This window comes from Eufriesea mexicana, unplaced genomic scaffold (genome assembly GCF_001483705.2).
Source record: "Eufriesea mexicana isolate 0111107269 unplaced genomic scaffold, ASM148370v2 scaffold294, whole genome shotgun sequence".
Lineage (NCBI taxonomy): Eukaryota > Metazoa > Arthropoda > Insecta > Hymenoptera > Apidae > Eufriesea > Eufriesea mexicana.
In genome coordinates, this window is record NW_016908489.1 from 2,371,675 (window position 1) to 2,387,273 (window position 15,599).

The window sequence follows — 15,599 nt, forward strand, 5'->3', positions numbered from 1 at the left end:
ACAAATTAAAACACAGATCACTGCACGTAACTAGATTGGAAAAGCGTGAAAATCTGACGAAATTCGGAAAATATAAGCGATGAAAGTCAAACGACGCAAAAACTTTTCACGGCCTCCCACATTCACCACTATCCTTCAAAAACGATCGCGTAAAATCGGGAAAAAACCAGCAAACTAATTAAAACATAGATCATTCCACGTAATTAGATTGGAAAATCGTGAAAATCTGCAGAAATTCGGAAAATATAAGCGATGAAAGTCAAACGACGCAAAAACTTTTCACGGCCTCCCACATTCACCACTATCCTTCAAAAACGATCGCGTAAAATCGGGAAAAAACCAGCAAACTAATTAAAACATAGATCATTCCACGTAATTAGATTGGAAAATCGTGAAAATCTGCAGAAATTCGGAAAATATAAGCGATGAAAGTCAAACGACGCAAAAACTTTTCGCGGCCTGTCACATTCGGCACTAACTTTCATAAACGATCAGTTAAAATCGGGAAAAAACCGGCAAACTAATTAAAACACAGATCACTCCACGCAATTAGGTTGAAAAATCGTAAAAATCTGATGAAATTCGGAAAATATAAGCGATGAAAATCAAACGACGCAAAAACTTTTCGCGGCCTGTCACATTCGGCACTATCTTTCATAAACGATCGCGTAAAATCGGGAAAAAACCAGCAAACTAATTAAAACATAGATCATTCCACGTAATTAGATTGGAAAATCGTGAAAATCTGCAGAAATTCGGAAAATATAAGCGATGAAAGTCAAACGACGCAAAAACTTTTCGCGGCCTGTCACATTCGGCACTAACTTTCATAAACGATCAGTTAAAATCGGGAAAAAACCGGCAAACTAATTAAAACACAGATCACTCCACGCAATTAGGTTGAAAAATCGTAAAAATCTGATGAAATTCGGATAATATAAGCGATGAAAGTCAAACGACGCAAAAACTTTTCGCGGCCTGTCACATTCGGCACTATCTTTCATAAACGATTCGTTAAAATCGGGAAAAAACCGGCAAACTAATTAAAACACAGATCACTGCACGTAACTAGATTGGAAAATCGTGAAAATCTGACGAAATTCGGAAAATATAAGCGATGAAAGTCAAACGGCGCAAAAACTTTTCACGGCCTCCCACATTCGGCACTATCTTTCCTAACCGATCGCGTAAAATCGGGAAGAAACCGGCAAAATAATTAAAACACAGATCACTCCGCGTAATTAGATTGAAAAATCGTGAAAATCTGACGAAATTCGGAAAATATAAGCGATGAAAGTCAAACGACGCAAAAACTTTTCACGGCCTCCCACATTCGCCACTATCCTTCATAAACGATCGCGTAAAATCGGGAAAAGACCGGCAAACTAATTAAAACACAGATCACACCGCGTAATTAGATAGAAAAATCATGAAAATCTGAAGAAATTCGGAAAATATAAGCGATGAAAATCAAACAACGAAACCGATTTCCGCGGCCTGTCATATTCGTCACTATCTTTCATACACAATCGGTCGAAATCGGGAAAAAACCGGCAATCTAATTAAAGCAGTCTATTCGACACAAGTAGGGCCGAAAATCAGCAGAGGCAATCGAGATTTAGAATATATAAACGAAGAAATTGGAAACTATTGAATAATTTTTTGTGATTTCACCCTGTCAAAATTGAAGAAGAATTGACAAAACAATTAAAGGCAAGTGTACGCCAATGTCTAAGAAAAGCCGGTAATGTGTTAAAAGTATTGTGACTTCTAAGTACTGTATTGGAATATATGCCGAAGGTATAGAAATAGATAGACACCGAATCCGGAGATGTTGCTTTGTAAACCGACGAAGCTCGACTGACGGTTAATGTGACGGTTAATGTAACGGTTTTAGACGACGGTTATAACGGTTTCTTTTTTGTCGGTACCACGTGACCGAACTCTCTAGAAAAATCCTTGGACTTCGCACTTCCCTTCGCTCGGCAACCACTCACACGCTCCTATGCATATTGTGTGTGTGTGTGTGTATATATATATATATATATATATATGTAGCAAGCAACTATTAACCCCTTCCCTAACGGTTTTAGATTCGATGGCACGTGCCACACTCAACAGCGAAGTAACACAGTCGCACGTCGAGCGATATCGTCCGATTCGGGGAAGAATACATGCAACTGACGAGCCTTAACTTGCCTGGGCAGAAAAACATCGACACGTATTTATGGTAACAGATCGAATTTCGGGCGAACGCGGCGAGGAATAACGCTCGACTGAGACGAGGAAACATCGTCGAAGATTAACCTTGAGCCTGACCAGTGATGTTTTTCGTTCGGCCCTATGGCTAAGGCTATTCGCTCTCTCCCTCTCTCTCTCTCTCTTCCTCTGCCTCGCAATATTCGCGTTTCGCCTGATTTCCTTACATCTTTTTCGTTGGTGATACTCGCGTTTACAGCTCTGTCTTTCATTTTTAATATTTTTATTATTTCTAGGAATTTTGTTTTCTTTCTGATACCATTTGAGAATTATTTGGTATGCAGTAAGATAACTAGTAATAAATATTTACGTGTAGAAATGAAACAATGATCAATGTGATTTTAAATAGTGAGAAATAAAGAAGAAAAAATGCAAAAAAATAGCGATTGATTAACGTGATAATTAACACGTGTACGAAGCGAAATTATATGGATTCTACTGTTGACGTTTTATTTATATTATATTTTATTAATACACAGTATTTGTCATATCTTTTAACACATTTGCCAGTAATATATGGCAGTGTTACAAATTTTGTTAATATATAAGTATTTCATTCTGTGATGTATTTTTTAATATTACACGATAATACCATAAATTCTGTTAATATATGATATTGTAACTTTTAATATTCTTTTCGTTTCTAATATTGTAATAAATTATTTTACATTACATAGTAATATATACAATACAAAATATTGTATATATTTTTAATATATATTTTATTTTTCGTTTGTATACAATAATTTAGTTTCTAGTATGTTCTTTTATAATACTGCAATGAATTATTTTTTATTAAAAACGTCTCTACTATAACTATTGTATACTTTTACTGTAAATAAACACTCCATTTTAACATCACGCTCGGGATCCTTAATAGTACAAAACCAATCACGCATTATTAATTTGGCACGTGATAAACGTTCTTGGAAATCGAAGAGATTCGATACATAGAACGCTATATAATGTATGCACTGTATGCCACTTTAAATCAAATAATATTGAGTATAGGTAGCCCTCCTACAACACGGTTTCACTATGACACGATTCATAAATTGCGGAAACCCTTCTACAACACGGCATCCTATAACACGGTTTCACTATGACACGATTCATAAATTGCGGAAACCCTTCTACAACACGTCATCCTATAACACGATTTCACTATGACACGATTCATAAATTGCGGAGATCCTCCTACAACACGGTACCCTATAACACGGTTTCGCTTTAACACTATAAGAAAATTGCGAAAACCTTTGTACAGCACTGTACTTCTACATGAGCACTGATGACGAAGAAATTTATTAAATTAAAATTGCGTTAAATTAAAATAATACTTTCCTTTTCCTTTTTGTTTTGCGTTGTACATACATTTATATTTTTAATAAAAATTAAGTTGTCAATGTAGAATTTAAGAAAAAATTTATTTTTAGTAAGTTTTCGGAACGTAACCCCCCTTTTTGCATTGGCTCTGGGTCTCATACAACACGGCATTTTCTAGGAACCTATCTAGCGTGTTATAGGAGGGTTAGCTATACCCATTCGTACGAGGTCCACGAGGAGATTGCTGGACCGGAAGTAGCGGATCCACTCGGGGTGGTCGGAAGACAGGGGGATACAGAGCGTAAATATCGCGAAGGATTTAACGCATAAACGTAACGAACGAATATAATTTTTGGACAGCGTTTACGTCGGCGTTCATGGTTTATCGGAGCTCCGCGAATTTCCGGGCAATTTGTTGTAAAATACGAGAGCGTATCCAAGACACGCACGAAATTGCCCGGCCGTGCGATCAATTACTTTCGCGATACGCTGTAAAATAACAGAGGAACGCGGATCTCGACTCGAATTCATAAACGATATGGCATCACGGTCCATTAATCAGTATCATAAAGGGATATGATAATTATATTGGCAATCGAGACACGGGCATCAACGTGATCATCCGCATCGTTACGGCCTATTGATCCAGTGATTAATGCATAGTGAAATGCAGAGAAGTGCGTAATTAATCAGGATTCAGAATAACTCCGGCATTGCGCGAGCAGCGCCTTGTTTCCAGATTCAACTCGTTTTTCACCGCATTGTAATAACTTTGCCGGCGAACCGCCGCCATCGTCATCGTCATCGCGCCTGCTGACACCCCGTGCCACCCCCGGCGCGCGAAGAAACACGAGGCCGGCGCGTTTCCAATTTACGCGCGATTATTTCGCGTTACGAAATCGCGACCCGCAAATCAATCGGCCGATTCGCGTTCGTTTAAAACGGCGTTTAAACTCGATCCGAAATTCTCGCGAGAGAAAAACGAGCGCGGCGGGATGGATAATGATACCTCGGTGCCGCGAACAGGGCCCGTTCTACGAGCCAAAAGGTCGCGGATGGAAAGAGAGCGTTCTTCCACGCCGCTAAGTATTATCACGCTCGCGTTATTATACGTCGAGTGAATTTCGGAAGTTTTACGAGGGCTGGCACTCGCCTCGTCGTGGAGCTCCGCTTCGGCCGGAAGAGGGCTGGAAGAGGTGCGGCGCGTGTATTACAATACGGAGATAGAGGATCTCCGGTTATATATCACGTATCGTGACAAGAGGCCGCTCGAGAGAGCCGAGGAACGGCGAGCAAGTTACAGCAGCTCGCACGAACCAGCTCGTCCTCCTCTGCGCATTTATGCACGCCGCGCCGCAGACCATCCTATTACTCCACCTATTCCTCCTCTATCGTCCGGCCCGCCGCCACCGCTAATTGCAAAAACGTCGGCAATTGCGTATTACTCTCGCGGCAGGATAACAGTAATTACGCGCACCGGTACGGTTTTCTTGTTTACCGAGCGTGTCCACCCCGGCGCCGCGATAAGCGCTATCGACGAGCCGGTGACCAACGCGGCGGACGCGTGCAAGGTTCGTCGTAGTTGGGAAAGAAAACCGGACATGACGAAGATCGGCGAGAACAGAGACGGAAGTTCTCGAAGAGAGGGTCCGGTGTTGGCTGGAAAAATAGCGGGGTTGCGAGTTTATGGAACTACCCCTGTGAATTGCTAAACGATCGGCGAAATTAAAAAATCGGGAAGAACGTTTGTCAGGATTCTATACGAGCAACGATTGGCTGGTCCGCGCGTGGTTTATCGCGCGATTTTCTCGGCAAATATGTCAGTGTCTATTGAAAATTTTTAAAGGGGGTATAAAAGGAGAAATATAGTTTCGACTTGTACCGCGTTTATTTCACGGAATTCGATTCGGCGACAATAGAATATACCAGTACGTTAATAGGTAAATAAAGTAGGGGAAATGTAGCCCGTTTATCCGGGCCAACGATGCAGCTTTCGCTCGCTTTATTTACGCGCATCGTGCACGTGGCACTTTAAACTTCGCGGTCTACGAGACAAATTGTCGCGCGCCGCTACCCGAGGAAATACTTTCCCTCCCGCTCCTCCCCGGGCACCTCTTCCCGGGCTTTTTCCTGTTATTTTCATTCGTGTGCTACGTGTCGTTTATTAAATCCCGCGAGGTTCACCCCGGGGGTAGCACAATCGCGCCAGGCAAAAAGCAACTCTCCGCTACGAGTGAAAGGAGAGAAAACGCGGCGGCGTGGCCGGAAAGGCGAGCTCTAGCCGAGCATCGGAACTGCGCGATACTCGGTCGCGAAATTTTATGGTCGCCAACGTGGGAAACTGCGGCGAAAGCCAACCGAACGAAAGGAAACGAGCAGGGGAAAAAATGGGAAAGGGGTGAAAAGCGACAACGGCAGCGGCGTCGAATAAAACGGTGCGCGATGCAAAGAGGAGTATAAACCAACAGGCGCGAGTGCGAGTAGTAGTACGGGGCCGACGCTTTAACCCTCGACTCGCGCGTGCTTTTTTATCTAAACAAACAGCGGGAAAAGAAAGAGGAACGGGGAAGAAAAGAAAGGGAAAGGAACTGGAAAAGAAAGGACAAAGAAAGGATGGCAGAGAGTCGGGTAAGAAGCGTATCACCGTAAGCCGCGTGGTCACGCGGGCTGCTTCTTCCTACTGTTTTCTAAGCCGCTTTAACGAGTCGACCCTTCGCGGTGGCATTTTTCTTGGCACTCGCGAGCCAACGGGAATCGATTCGGAAAACGAGCGTTCGAGAATACTCGAGGTTTCGAGTGCGTACCGGGTGACTTGGCCGGACAAAGGGTGAGGGATCCAAGTTGGAATGGAGCTGGCGCGCGCTTCAAAAATTCCGTGTCCACGTGCTGTACGCGAGCCCTTGATAAAGTTACGAGTTCAACTTGGGTCAAACTTCATCGGCAGACACGGTAAAAGTAAAACCTGAAATGAAAGAGCGAGCGTAAGGCGCCGCTTTTACTTCGCCGCGCCACTTAAGGGCCGGCACATAATTAAGGCCCGCTCCGCCTCTGTGTTCAAAAGAAACGGCCGATAAAGCGGTTAATTAACTATTTCCGCGAGTACAAACAACGCGGCAAAGGACGGAGCGTGGCAAGTTCACGCAACTTCTAGCCAGAGACCGAGCAAAGTATACGCGTTCGCCAAAGCGCGGAACTCCGTTTCCACCAGCTGCCAGAGAATTAAGAATTTAAACGCGTTCGAGGAGTTCCGCGCGCGCGCAATTTCCCAGGCGCCGATAACTCTCTGCGCCTGACATTTTTACGCCTCGCGTTTCAATTCGGAATTGCCGTGACCCGGACCAAGCTAACGAAACTCGCGTTGTCGCGTCACGGAGGTGGCCAAGGAACGAGTCAAAGCCAACTCCTTCTCTTTCATCTTCCTCTCCTTCGTTCTTCGCAGCTCGCTCTTCCACCTCGGCCCCTTGCCCGGCTGCCAACGAGAAAATTACGAGCGGGACACGGTCGCGGAAAGGAGCAGGGCAGAAGCACGCGCGAGAGGGCGAGGAGGAACGAGATAGCGCGGAAAGCGGAAAGGCAGGAAGAAACGGGCCCGTGGAAGCAGGCGGGAGACGCAGAATGCGACAGCGTCGCTCTTCATGCGGATACCCCGTAAATCATGACGAAGTACCGTAAAGGACGAAATGAAAGACACGCGAAACACGGTACACCAGCGCGGAGATATATAGCGGCCGCGGGGACGAGGAGCGCGCTGGCTCGTGCCTTATATTCCAGTCGTTATAACGCTAACCGGAGTCGTGCAGGGCCCGCTCTATGCAAATGCGTTTACCGTCGCGACGTAACGCGACGTAACGCGACGTTACGCGACGCCCGGTTATATTCTTCGAGCGTATTTTAGGTGCCGGCAGCGTGTTCGGGCTAATCACCTAGCCCCCGCCGGTTTCCGCGGTCGAAGCACGATCCTCCTTTACACGCTCCGCGTTCCACCCGGAGCTTCTGCCAGGGATTATTTTATAGCCAGCGCTTCCTTCAACCCCTTCAACGGCCGACCGTCGGATATACCGCCGCCGCTAATCTCCATGGATTATTTATGTTTTAAGGAAGCATCCAGATTGCCCGGCGGTTCGAGTAATTTGCAAACGGCGTGTTCGCGGTCCTCGAGTTTTGCCGAAGAATACGAAAACGCGTAACGAGGACGAGCTCGGTTTGGCAGAAATACGACTCGAGATTTTCTCTCGGACAGCTGGCGTGCTTAGCCAGAAAGGGTGGAAAAGGCTCGTGGAGGGAGAAAATCTTAGGGTAGGTATATAACCGACCCCGAGAGGGTGGTTTAAAAATAAGGCCAGGGGAAAATTCGCCCCTCCGGTAAGAACAATCAACGTAAAAGTCCAAACTGGTTTAATCACGGTAAAATTTAAGGGTAAACCCTGGGTGTCGGTTCGCCGGGAATGCAGGGGGGCAAAAAGAGCGCTTTGCCATCACCGGCGAAGACATCTCTGACGGTCGGCCGTGAAAATAACTCTGCTGCTCGCGCGATTCAAACGCGTTCGCCTCCCTTTAATCTCGAGTACTTTTTATTCGCTGGAAAGACTGTAATTTCGCGGGAGGGTGGAGGGGGCGAGCGAGAGGATCAGCTGGCGCCAGAAATAAGTTTAGTCCACCTCGAAATTACTGTTCGCGAAACGAGCTTATATACCCGGCTACTAGCGGCTTCTTCCTCGTTTCGCATCTCTAAAACGACAGATCAAAGGTCTCCCCTGTGTCCCGTGGAGGGAAACGTCGCTTATAATCCCAACGCCCCCGTGCACAGGTGGAAAGACGTGGTACGGCTCGACTTGCGCTTACAATTAACCCGGCGAACGGGTGCAATCTCGTTACCTGTTACGCGGTATGCGTCCTCATTTTTCTTGCTTATTATACGCGTTGTCGTTCGGCTGGTAACGAACTCCGGTCGCTTGTCTGCGAATTCGCGGGCAAGGATAAAGCAGTGACCGCAAATTATGCCGGCGAAACTATTAATTGGCCAACTCGCGGCCTTTGAGCAGCGTATTTCCACCGTGGATCGTGTACCGGCTGAATCGCTAACTAGGTTCGAGTTAACGGGCTTTAATAAAATCGAGAAAAAAGGGGACGAGTATAAATTTTCCACGCACTCGAGAAATTCGGACGAACCTCGAAGAAAGGGAACGACCTTTGCCGCGAAAGCGGTGGTGAGGAGAAAACTGATGACCAACCGATTCGACGAGCACAGGCACCGATGGTCGGAAAGAGCGAGGCTCAAAGGTAACGTGGAAATCTAGGGAAAATAAACAGAGCTACTCCCCGCTGTGTACTAACAGAGTATATACGTAGAATCGTAGAGAGATGGAAAGACGAGGAACAAAAGGCAGAATTTCGGGCGTGCAAACATGCAACGCAGAAATTTAGGCGTCAATGACAACCCACGTGTTTAATTAGCACGAACGACAAAGAATAGCAAGAACGCGCGTTCAGCGTCCAGTTTGACGTATATCGCGAGTCGGAATTCCGCGTAAATCGATAATGGAGGATATTTGAAAACGCGAAGCTAATGAAATACGAAGGTCGTTTCTCGATTTCTCGTCGAGTCATCCGATTCGCGGAATATCGTAGTCGAGAGTGTAAATATGGAGACGAGGAAAAACGCGTGGACACGTGATTTAGAAGTATGGTTGGACGAAGAGGATGGCGAGAACGGGTTCGGGTTCGGGTCGTCGAGTAAAAATGGCGGCTCTCGTGTTCCGCGTGTTTTCATCATCCTCGCGAGGCACGTTCGATTCGAGACGCCTCGGCGACCGGTGTTGCGCCAAGAAGCACCGTAAATGGTTTCTTTTATAGTCCGGTGAAACGCGAAACACACGCGCGTACACGCGTGTACACAGGCGTTAACCGGTGTGCGACGGTTACACAGCGAAACAGCAAAGAGTCGAGCTAATTATCGCGATGAGCTATAAAATGAGGCCGGCTAATTTCCGTCACCTGTTAATTGGCCTCTAGCATCGCGCAATTATTCGAATTTCACTAATCAGCGCGGCGTATGCGCCGGCATTCTCGGTCTCCCTTTGGCTTATTACCAGTTCCCAACGTACTTCTGTGTTTCGTCGAAAAACAGATTTGCGTGCGCGAACGTATAATCCATGCACGCGCCACCGACACGGTGCCAATCCGCTCTCGAATTATTTACCATTGTAACGTACAAACGATCAAGACGATTAACGAGGAGGAGCTTTTCAATGGAAAACCACCGTGAAATCTGGTTTGACACGGCGAGCGGATACGATTATTATTAAAAGCTGGATCGCGCGAATCGCCGGCGTAATTTTATCGCATTCAACGAGACTCTTTCAACGGGGAGAGATCATCAAGGGTGAAAGTCTTTTTGAACGAAAGCGAGCAAGCTCATAAACCGAGGCGATTAAGATAATGGAAAGGAAGACGAGTCTGACGGAAAGAGACGGAGCCGGTGGCACGGGGCACCGAGTAGGAGGAACGAAGTCGTCTGACGTTCACAGTGAAAGGAATTCCGACCTCCAGGATTTAAGACGCAATTTCCCTGACGATGTCGCGCGTCATCCGTCATGCAGCCTGCGCGTTGGAACAATGGCCGACTAAAATTACGCATTCCAATTACAAATAGATACGCGTAGCAGAACCGCAGACGTTTCGTTCATTTCACTCGTTCGGGCAACGTTATGTCTTCCCCCCACGCCGGAAGTGCCAGGCGGCTCCATCTAATTCCCGTCTGCTTAAAATTCGAGTAAAACTGTTCTTCCGGAGGTAGACCAACGCGGGCGTATATCAGGGCGAAGCGTCGCGATCACCCGCGCGCCGTCGTCGTTAAATTTCCCGACGAGATCGCGATAAGGTAATTACGCCGTGTCCGAGGATAACGGCGCGAGTCGCGCGCGAAAATTTCGCAATACACGCAATAGCGTATAGAAATAATCGTGACCGCGCTCTAACCAAGGTAAAAGCCTCTCCGTGATCCGTCCTTCCTCGAAACTTTATACTCATCCTTGGACCAATCACGAGCGCAGCCCGTTGCGCAACGAGTCTCGGCATTGTTCGAAGGCTGTCAATTGACAGCAATCGGCACCAAAGGTCGCCAACGCGTCGAACCACGCGATACCACGAGCGGTATCACCTGCCGGATCTGTATTAACAGGTATTCTTACGTAAATCGTGGGCGTGCAACGATCGGCCGAGCAACCTAATCCGGTAATATAAGCACACGCGTGCAAACGATTGGCCAACGATCGCGTGGATCGACGCGCGGTGTAACACGCGTCCTGGACGAAAGGATACAAGATCTCGTGTGCCTCGGCCGGACGATCCATAATCAAGGCCACGCGATATTTCACGGACGGAATTCTCCGTAGATCCGACGTGCAGATTGCCCGCGAACGGATAACCGCGAAGAAGAAAAGTCACGCAAAGTCCCAGCAGGGTGGTGATCCTCGAAACAGGGGCGATATCGGGCGAAGGAGGAAGCGGATCTCGCCACGAATTTTTCAACCCCTTTTCGACTAATCGACGTCGTTCCTCGTGTTCGACGATCCAGCCCGGGGATATTCCGCAGAACACGAATCGAATTACGCGTTATCGGGAGCGGTGATGCTCGGCGTGGCGAGAAAAACAGGGGAACGATCGAGGCGTTGGAGGAAACTTTCTCGATCTCTCGGATACGGCGAGAATTCGAGGAACCAGCCCCCCTACGGTTGTAAAAGTTGTAGAATTCTGTAGGAAAATCTGGATCGAATCAATCTTCCCCGAAACAATCGTTCCCTCGGTTGACTCGTCTCGAAGACCGTTCATACGCGTCGAAAGAAGTCGTGGAAGTAGAAGAAGAAAAGGAAAAGGAGCAAGCGGAAGGGAAAAAAGCGGGGCTCGGGAAAGAAAGGGGTCGATACAATAAATCAGGATAAATCTCGAAAGCGGCGGAGCAATAAATTCGACTTCGTTTATCAGGCAGAGTAACTTCTATTCGATTCCTCGCCGGCAAGCCCTTACGGAAACTTTGTCAGCCTGATGGGGCCGACTCCGCTGCAATTTTATCCCGTGAAACCGGAAGTTTTCGGCAGAATCTCGCTTAAACGGGACGCAGGGAGCGGCGGGTCCACGTGACCGACACCGAGCCTCGATGAAAATCCTCGGCTAATGTATTCCGAAGCTTTCCCTCCGCCATCGTCTTTTCTCGTCTTCCCTCGTCTTCTCCTCGCGCCGCGTCCTCCACAGTCAATCCGATGCTGGGTCAACCAGTAATCCACTCTCCCACTCTCATACTCTCTCCTTCTCTCTCGCATTCTCTCCCTCTGGATCTCTCGGATTCGACCTTTTCCTCCGGACTCTGCTCGTTCCTGTCTCTCCCTCTCGGAGTTCTCGAGCCGAGCCGCCCACGCGGCCGCGCGTCCTCCGCGCTTTTGCATCTCACGTCCGCGCGGACGTAGCGAGTATCGCATTCCACGCATCACCCACGCGAAACTGGCAACCGGCCGACCATCGGAGAAGAGAAACGAGAGAAAGAAGGGCAAAGGAGAGAAGGCAGAGGGTGTCGCACGTGCGAAGCGAGGCGGCGTGCGCTACGTGCCACGAGAAATCGTAGCGGAAGCGTGTGAATAAAAGAAAAGCTGTCGAGCAACGAGACGTCACACCGGTCGAGATGTAAAAGGTAGAAGCAGCGAAAGGTAGAAGGTGACGTTCTCGGAGGCGACCGAGATTACGTCGGACGAAACGAGACACGGCACGATCGGGTATTCGCGGAGAGAAATGGAACAAATGGACGCGAGAAGCGGAGGTGACGCGAATCGCACGCGCGAACGGAACGAGAATTTTCCGTGAAAACCGCACGCGATTATGCGAAACGCAACGAGCTGTCGAAGCCGGTCATTCACGGACGGCGAGTTTCATCGGTTCGAGAACGGATTTCGGTAAACGGACGGGACCGAAAATGGCTCGATAACGAGCCGTTCTCTGGCCGAATTTTTGGTTGCGCGAGCTTTTCAGACACGGAGAAAATAACGGTGCAGGTGCGTTCGCGTGCATACAATCGCGCGCCAGAGCTGCCAGCCTGAAAGCCCCGGAGCGGTGCAACGTTGCTGTGCACACGCGTACCTGTGCCGCGTTCGTGTTGGCTGGTATATACGCACGGCATGTGCAGAGATGTACATATACATACACGTGTCGCGCATCGGCCAGAGAACGTTAAATGCAAAGTGCAGGCGGACACACGAGCATGTGCAACGAGAGAGCGCGCGTCGCGCTTCACTGGGCAGGCTTGTGTCGCTCGTAGCAGATTCGTACGAGAAACAAACGATAGCCAGTGACAAAGGAAGTAAAATAAAAGCGTGGAGAGAAAAGGCGGTGGAAAAAAGGCGGGGGCCGAGGGAAACGGGGTGACAAGTAAGAGGGAAAGAAGAAAGAGACGTGGGAAGATGGAGCGAGAAGGAAGAGACGAGAGGCGCCATTTAACGCTCCAGGCGGCACGGTACACGTTTTCGCGCCGACCTTTCACCCTGCGCTGTTTCTTTCAGTCTCGCACTTTTTGATAATAGTACGTCTGGAGGCGGTGTACGATGGCGCGAGAATTCGCGCGGAAACTGCGAAATCGCGCTGATTTCCGTCCTACGGCTGGAAACCGAAAACCGAGAAAGGGATCGTCGCGTTTCTCCTTTCTCCGCGACGACGCTTACCACCTCGAGGAACGCCGAAAAAAAAAGCAACACCCCCTCCGAACCCGGTGCATTAATCAGGCTAAAAGCTCCCTTCCCGAAACAACCACTGTCTCCCACCGACCCTGCGCTTTCGGCTTCCTGCTGCCACTTTCCTCGCGCCCTTTTTCTTACGAGAATTTCCGCGCGATACAGTGGCTCGTTGCAGGTAATACGACTACACGGAGCCGCACAAATGGCACGAGTTCCGGTTCAAAGACAGGCAATTCGATATTAAAACGACCTGCAGAAACTGGCAGGAATCTCTACGTCGAAACTTAATGCGCCGTGTACTCGGGGCTAATTGGAGCGAAAACCTCGTTAATGTCCCCCTAACCCGTCGTCTGGCGTCGAGCTTCCTAGCCTAGCTTCTACTTCTACTTCCGGCCGAATGTTTCAGCGCTTCGAGCGACGCGGGACTAAACGAATCTGCGTTTGCGTTTACGCTCGCGTTTCCACGGATCAGGATTCCATCCTAGTCGGCAGCCCGGAGCACCGGGCTCCCTGATTTCGCTAACGCGCCCTGGCTACTAATTATCCGCGAATTAGCCTTCAAAGGAAGCACGGAAACCGTCGATGTTCCGAGATTCATTCGTTTATCGAATTCGGTTAAGAGGCTCGGTCGGTTATTTACAGCAACGAGGCTCGGTTAAATACACCTGCCGAACCGGCGAGCTTCGAAAGAAAGTAACGTAAAGGGGAATACTTTGCGAAAGATCGCGCGGTTCCCCGAGAGAGAAACCCGTTACGTGACATTTAGAAATCCATCGACATCGTCTACCTCACCGTCGTGTTATTCCAGACTAATCGTTTCGATTGCCTTCCTCCTCTGTCGTCGCCAATTGCAACTCCGACGCTGATCATAGTCGTCTAGGCTACCCCCCTTTCGCCTTCGTACGTACGCGTTCCAAGAACCAACGACCTGGACGTCTCCGTCGAACGGACCTACCCGAAGACGTATGTACGCAAATACCGGTCAGACCACTGTCGCGGTACACGAGCAAAAAAGGCATGCGAATGGAGGAGAGTCGTTGGATAATTCGCTCACCTTCGAGCTCGACGACCTTGCCGGCCCTCTTCAGCGCCTTCACCGCCTCGTCGTGGGTCGCCTCGCGTAGATCCTCCCCGTTTACCGCCAGGATAGCGTCGCCCACGTACAGCTGCTCCGTGGCATCCGCCGCCATCCCCTTGAAGATCTTCGAGATCAAGATCGGCATTTTGTTCTCTTTGCCACCCTTGATCGAGATCCCGAGGCCGTTGTTGTCGCTTTTCACCACGCGCACGATACGTTTCTGATTGGCCACCGAGTCCGGCACGTCCGGATCGTTCAGGCTGTCCACGTTGTTGTTGTTTATGTTACCGTTGTTCAGAGTATTGTTGCCCGTCTCGCAGCTCTCGTCCAACGAGATGCTCAGATAATCGTCCTCCAGCGAGACGAACACGCGATACCACTGACCACGAACTTGCGTTTCTAAGACCCCGGCACGTCCGGACGCCGAGGACGAGGCAGCTGTGGTCGTCGTCGACGAGGACGAGGACGACGTAGCCGCGGACACCACCGAACCGACCCCCATCACTCCCATCGCTGAAGTCGGTTGTCCGCTTCCGCACAGCTCGACCATTTCGATTTCCTCGCAAGCTGCACGCTGAAATCAGAAGATCAGTCGCCATTTTAATCTCGTCGAGCCTGTTGGGGTTGCTCGGTCAAAGTTTCGTCGCGGTAACGTGGACATGTCTTCGTTTATAGACGCGAATATAGCGTCCGGATCGAACTGGAGGATCGAGACCGGCACACGATTTAGATCTCGATTTAGAATCGTAACGAGTTAATATTCAGCGGGAAGGTTGGAACATGACGGTACAGATTCGATCGATTCGGCGACCTTATCGGCGCGGAACGCGTTTCAGGTTTCTCGTACCTGTAACGTATCTCTCCGCGTTATTGCATAGCGTTTTAGTGGAATCGAGGTCGGGAAACTATGCCCGTCGTCTGCTTCGTTACATTAACGTTACGTCCGTTTAAAATATTCTGCCCGCATGTACGTTTACGTTCATTGACTACACCGTAGATCCAATCTCCCCGCACGCGAGTTTCCGCGAACGAAAACGACGTATTTTCCACGGTGCTCGAATGCACGCGTCGTATAGCAAATCGCGCAGCTTTTCCTCGTGTTTCGCCGATACCGGATCGCGTGGATTCTCGCGACGATGCAAACTATACGACGAATCTCGGTTCCCGAGTGAAACGAGATTATCATCGATTTACCTTTTTCGAAAAAAAAAAGAGGGAAA

General features: G+C 48.7%; 1 protein-coding gene across 1 annotated transcript in view; it reads right to left on the minus strand.

Moving 5' to 3' along the window:
• Syn1 (Syntrophin-like 1) overlaps positions 1-15,599 on the minus strand; it is a 341,618-nt gene that overhangs the window by 319,421 nt on the left and 6,598 nt on the right. The window contains exon 3 of the mRNA XM_017911844.1: positions 14,356-14,953. Coding sequence (XP_017767333.1) covers positions 14,356-14,953 — 598 coding nt within the window. The remainder of the gene's footprint in view (positions 1-14,355; positions 14,954-15,599) is intronic.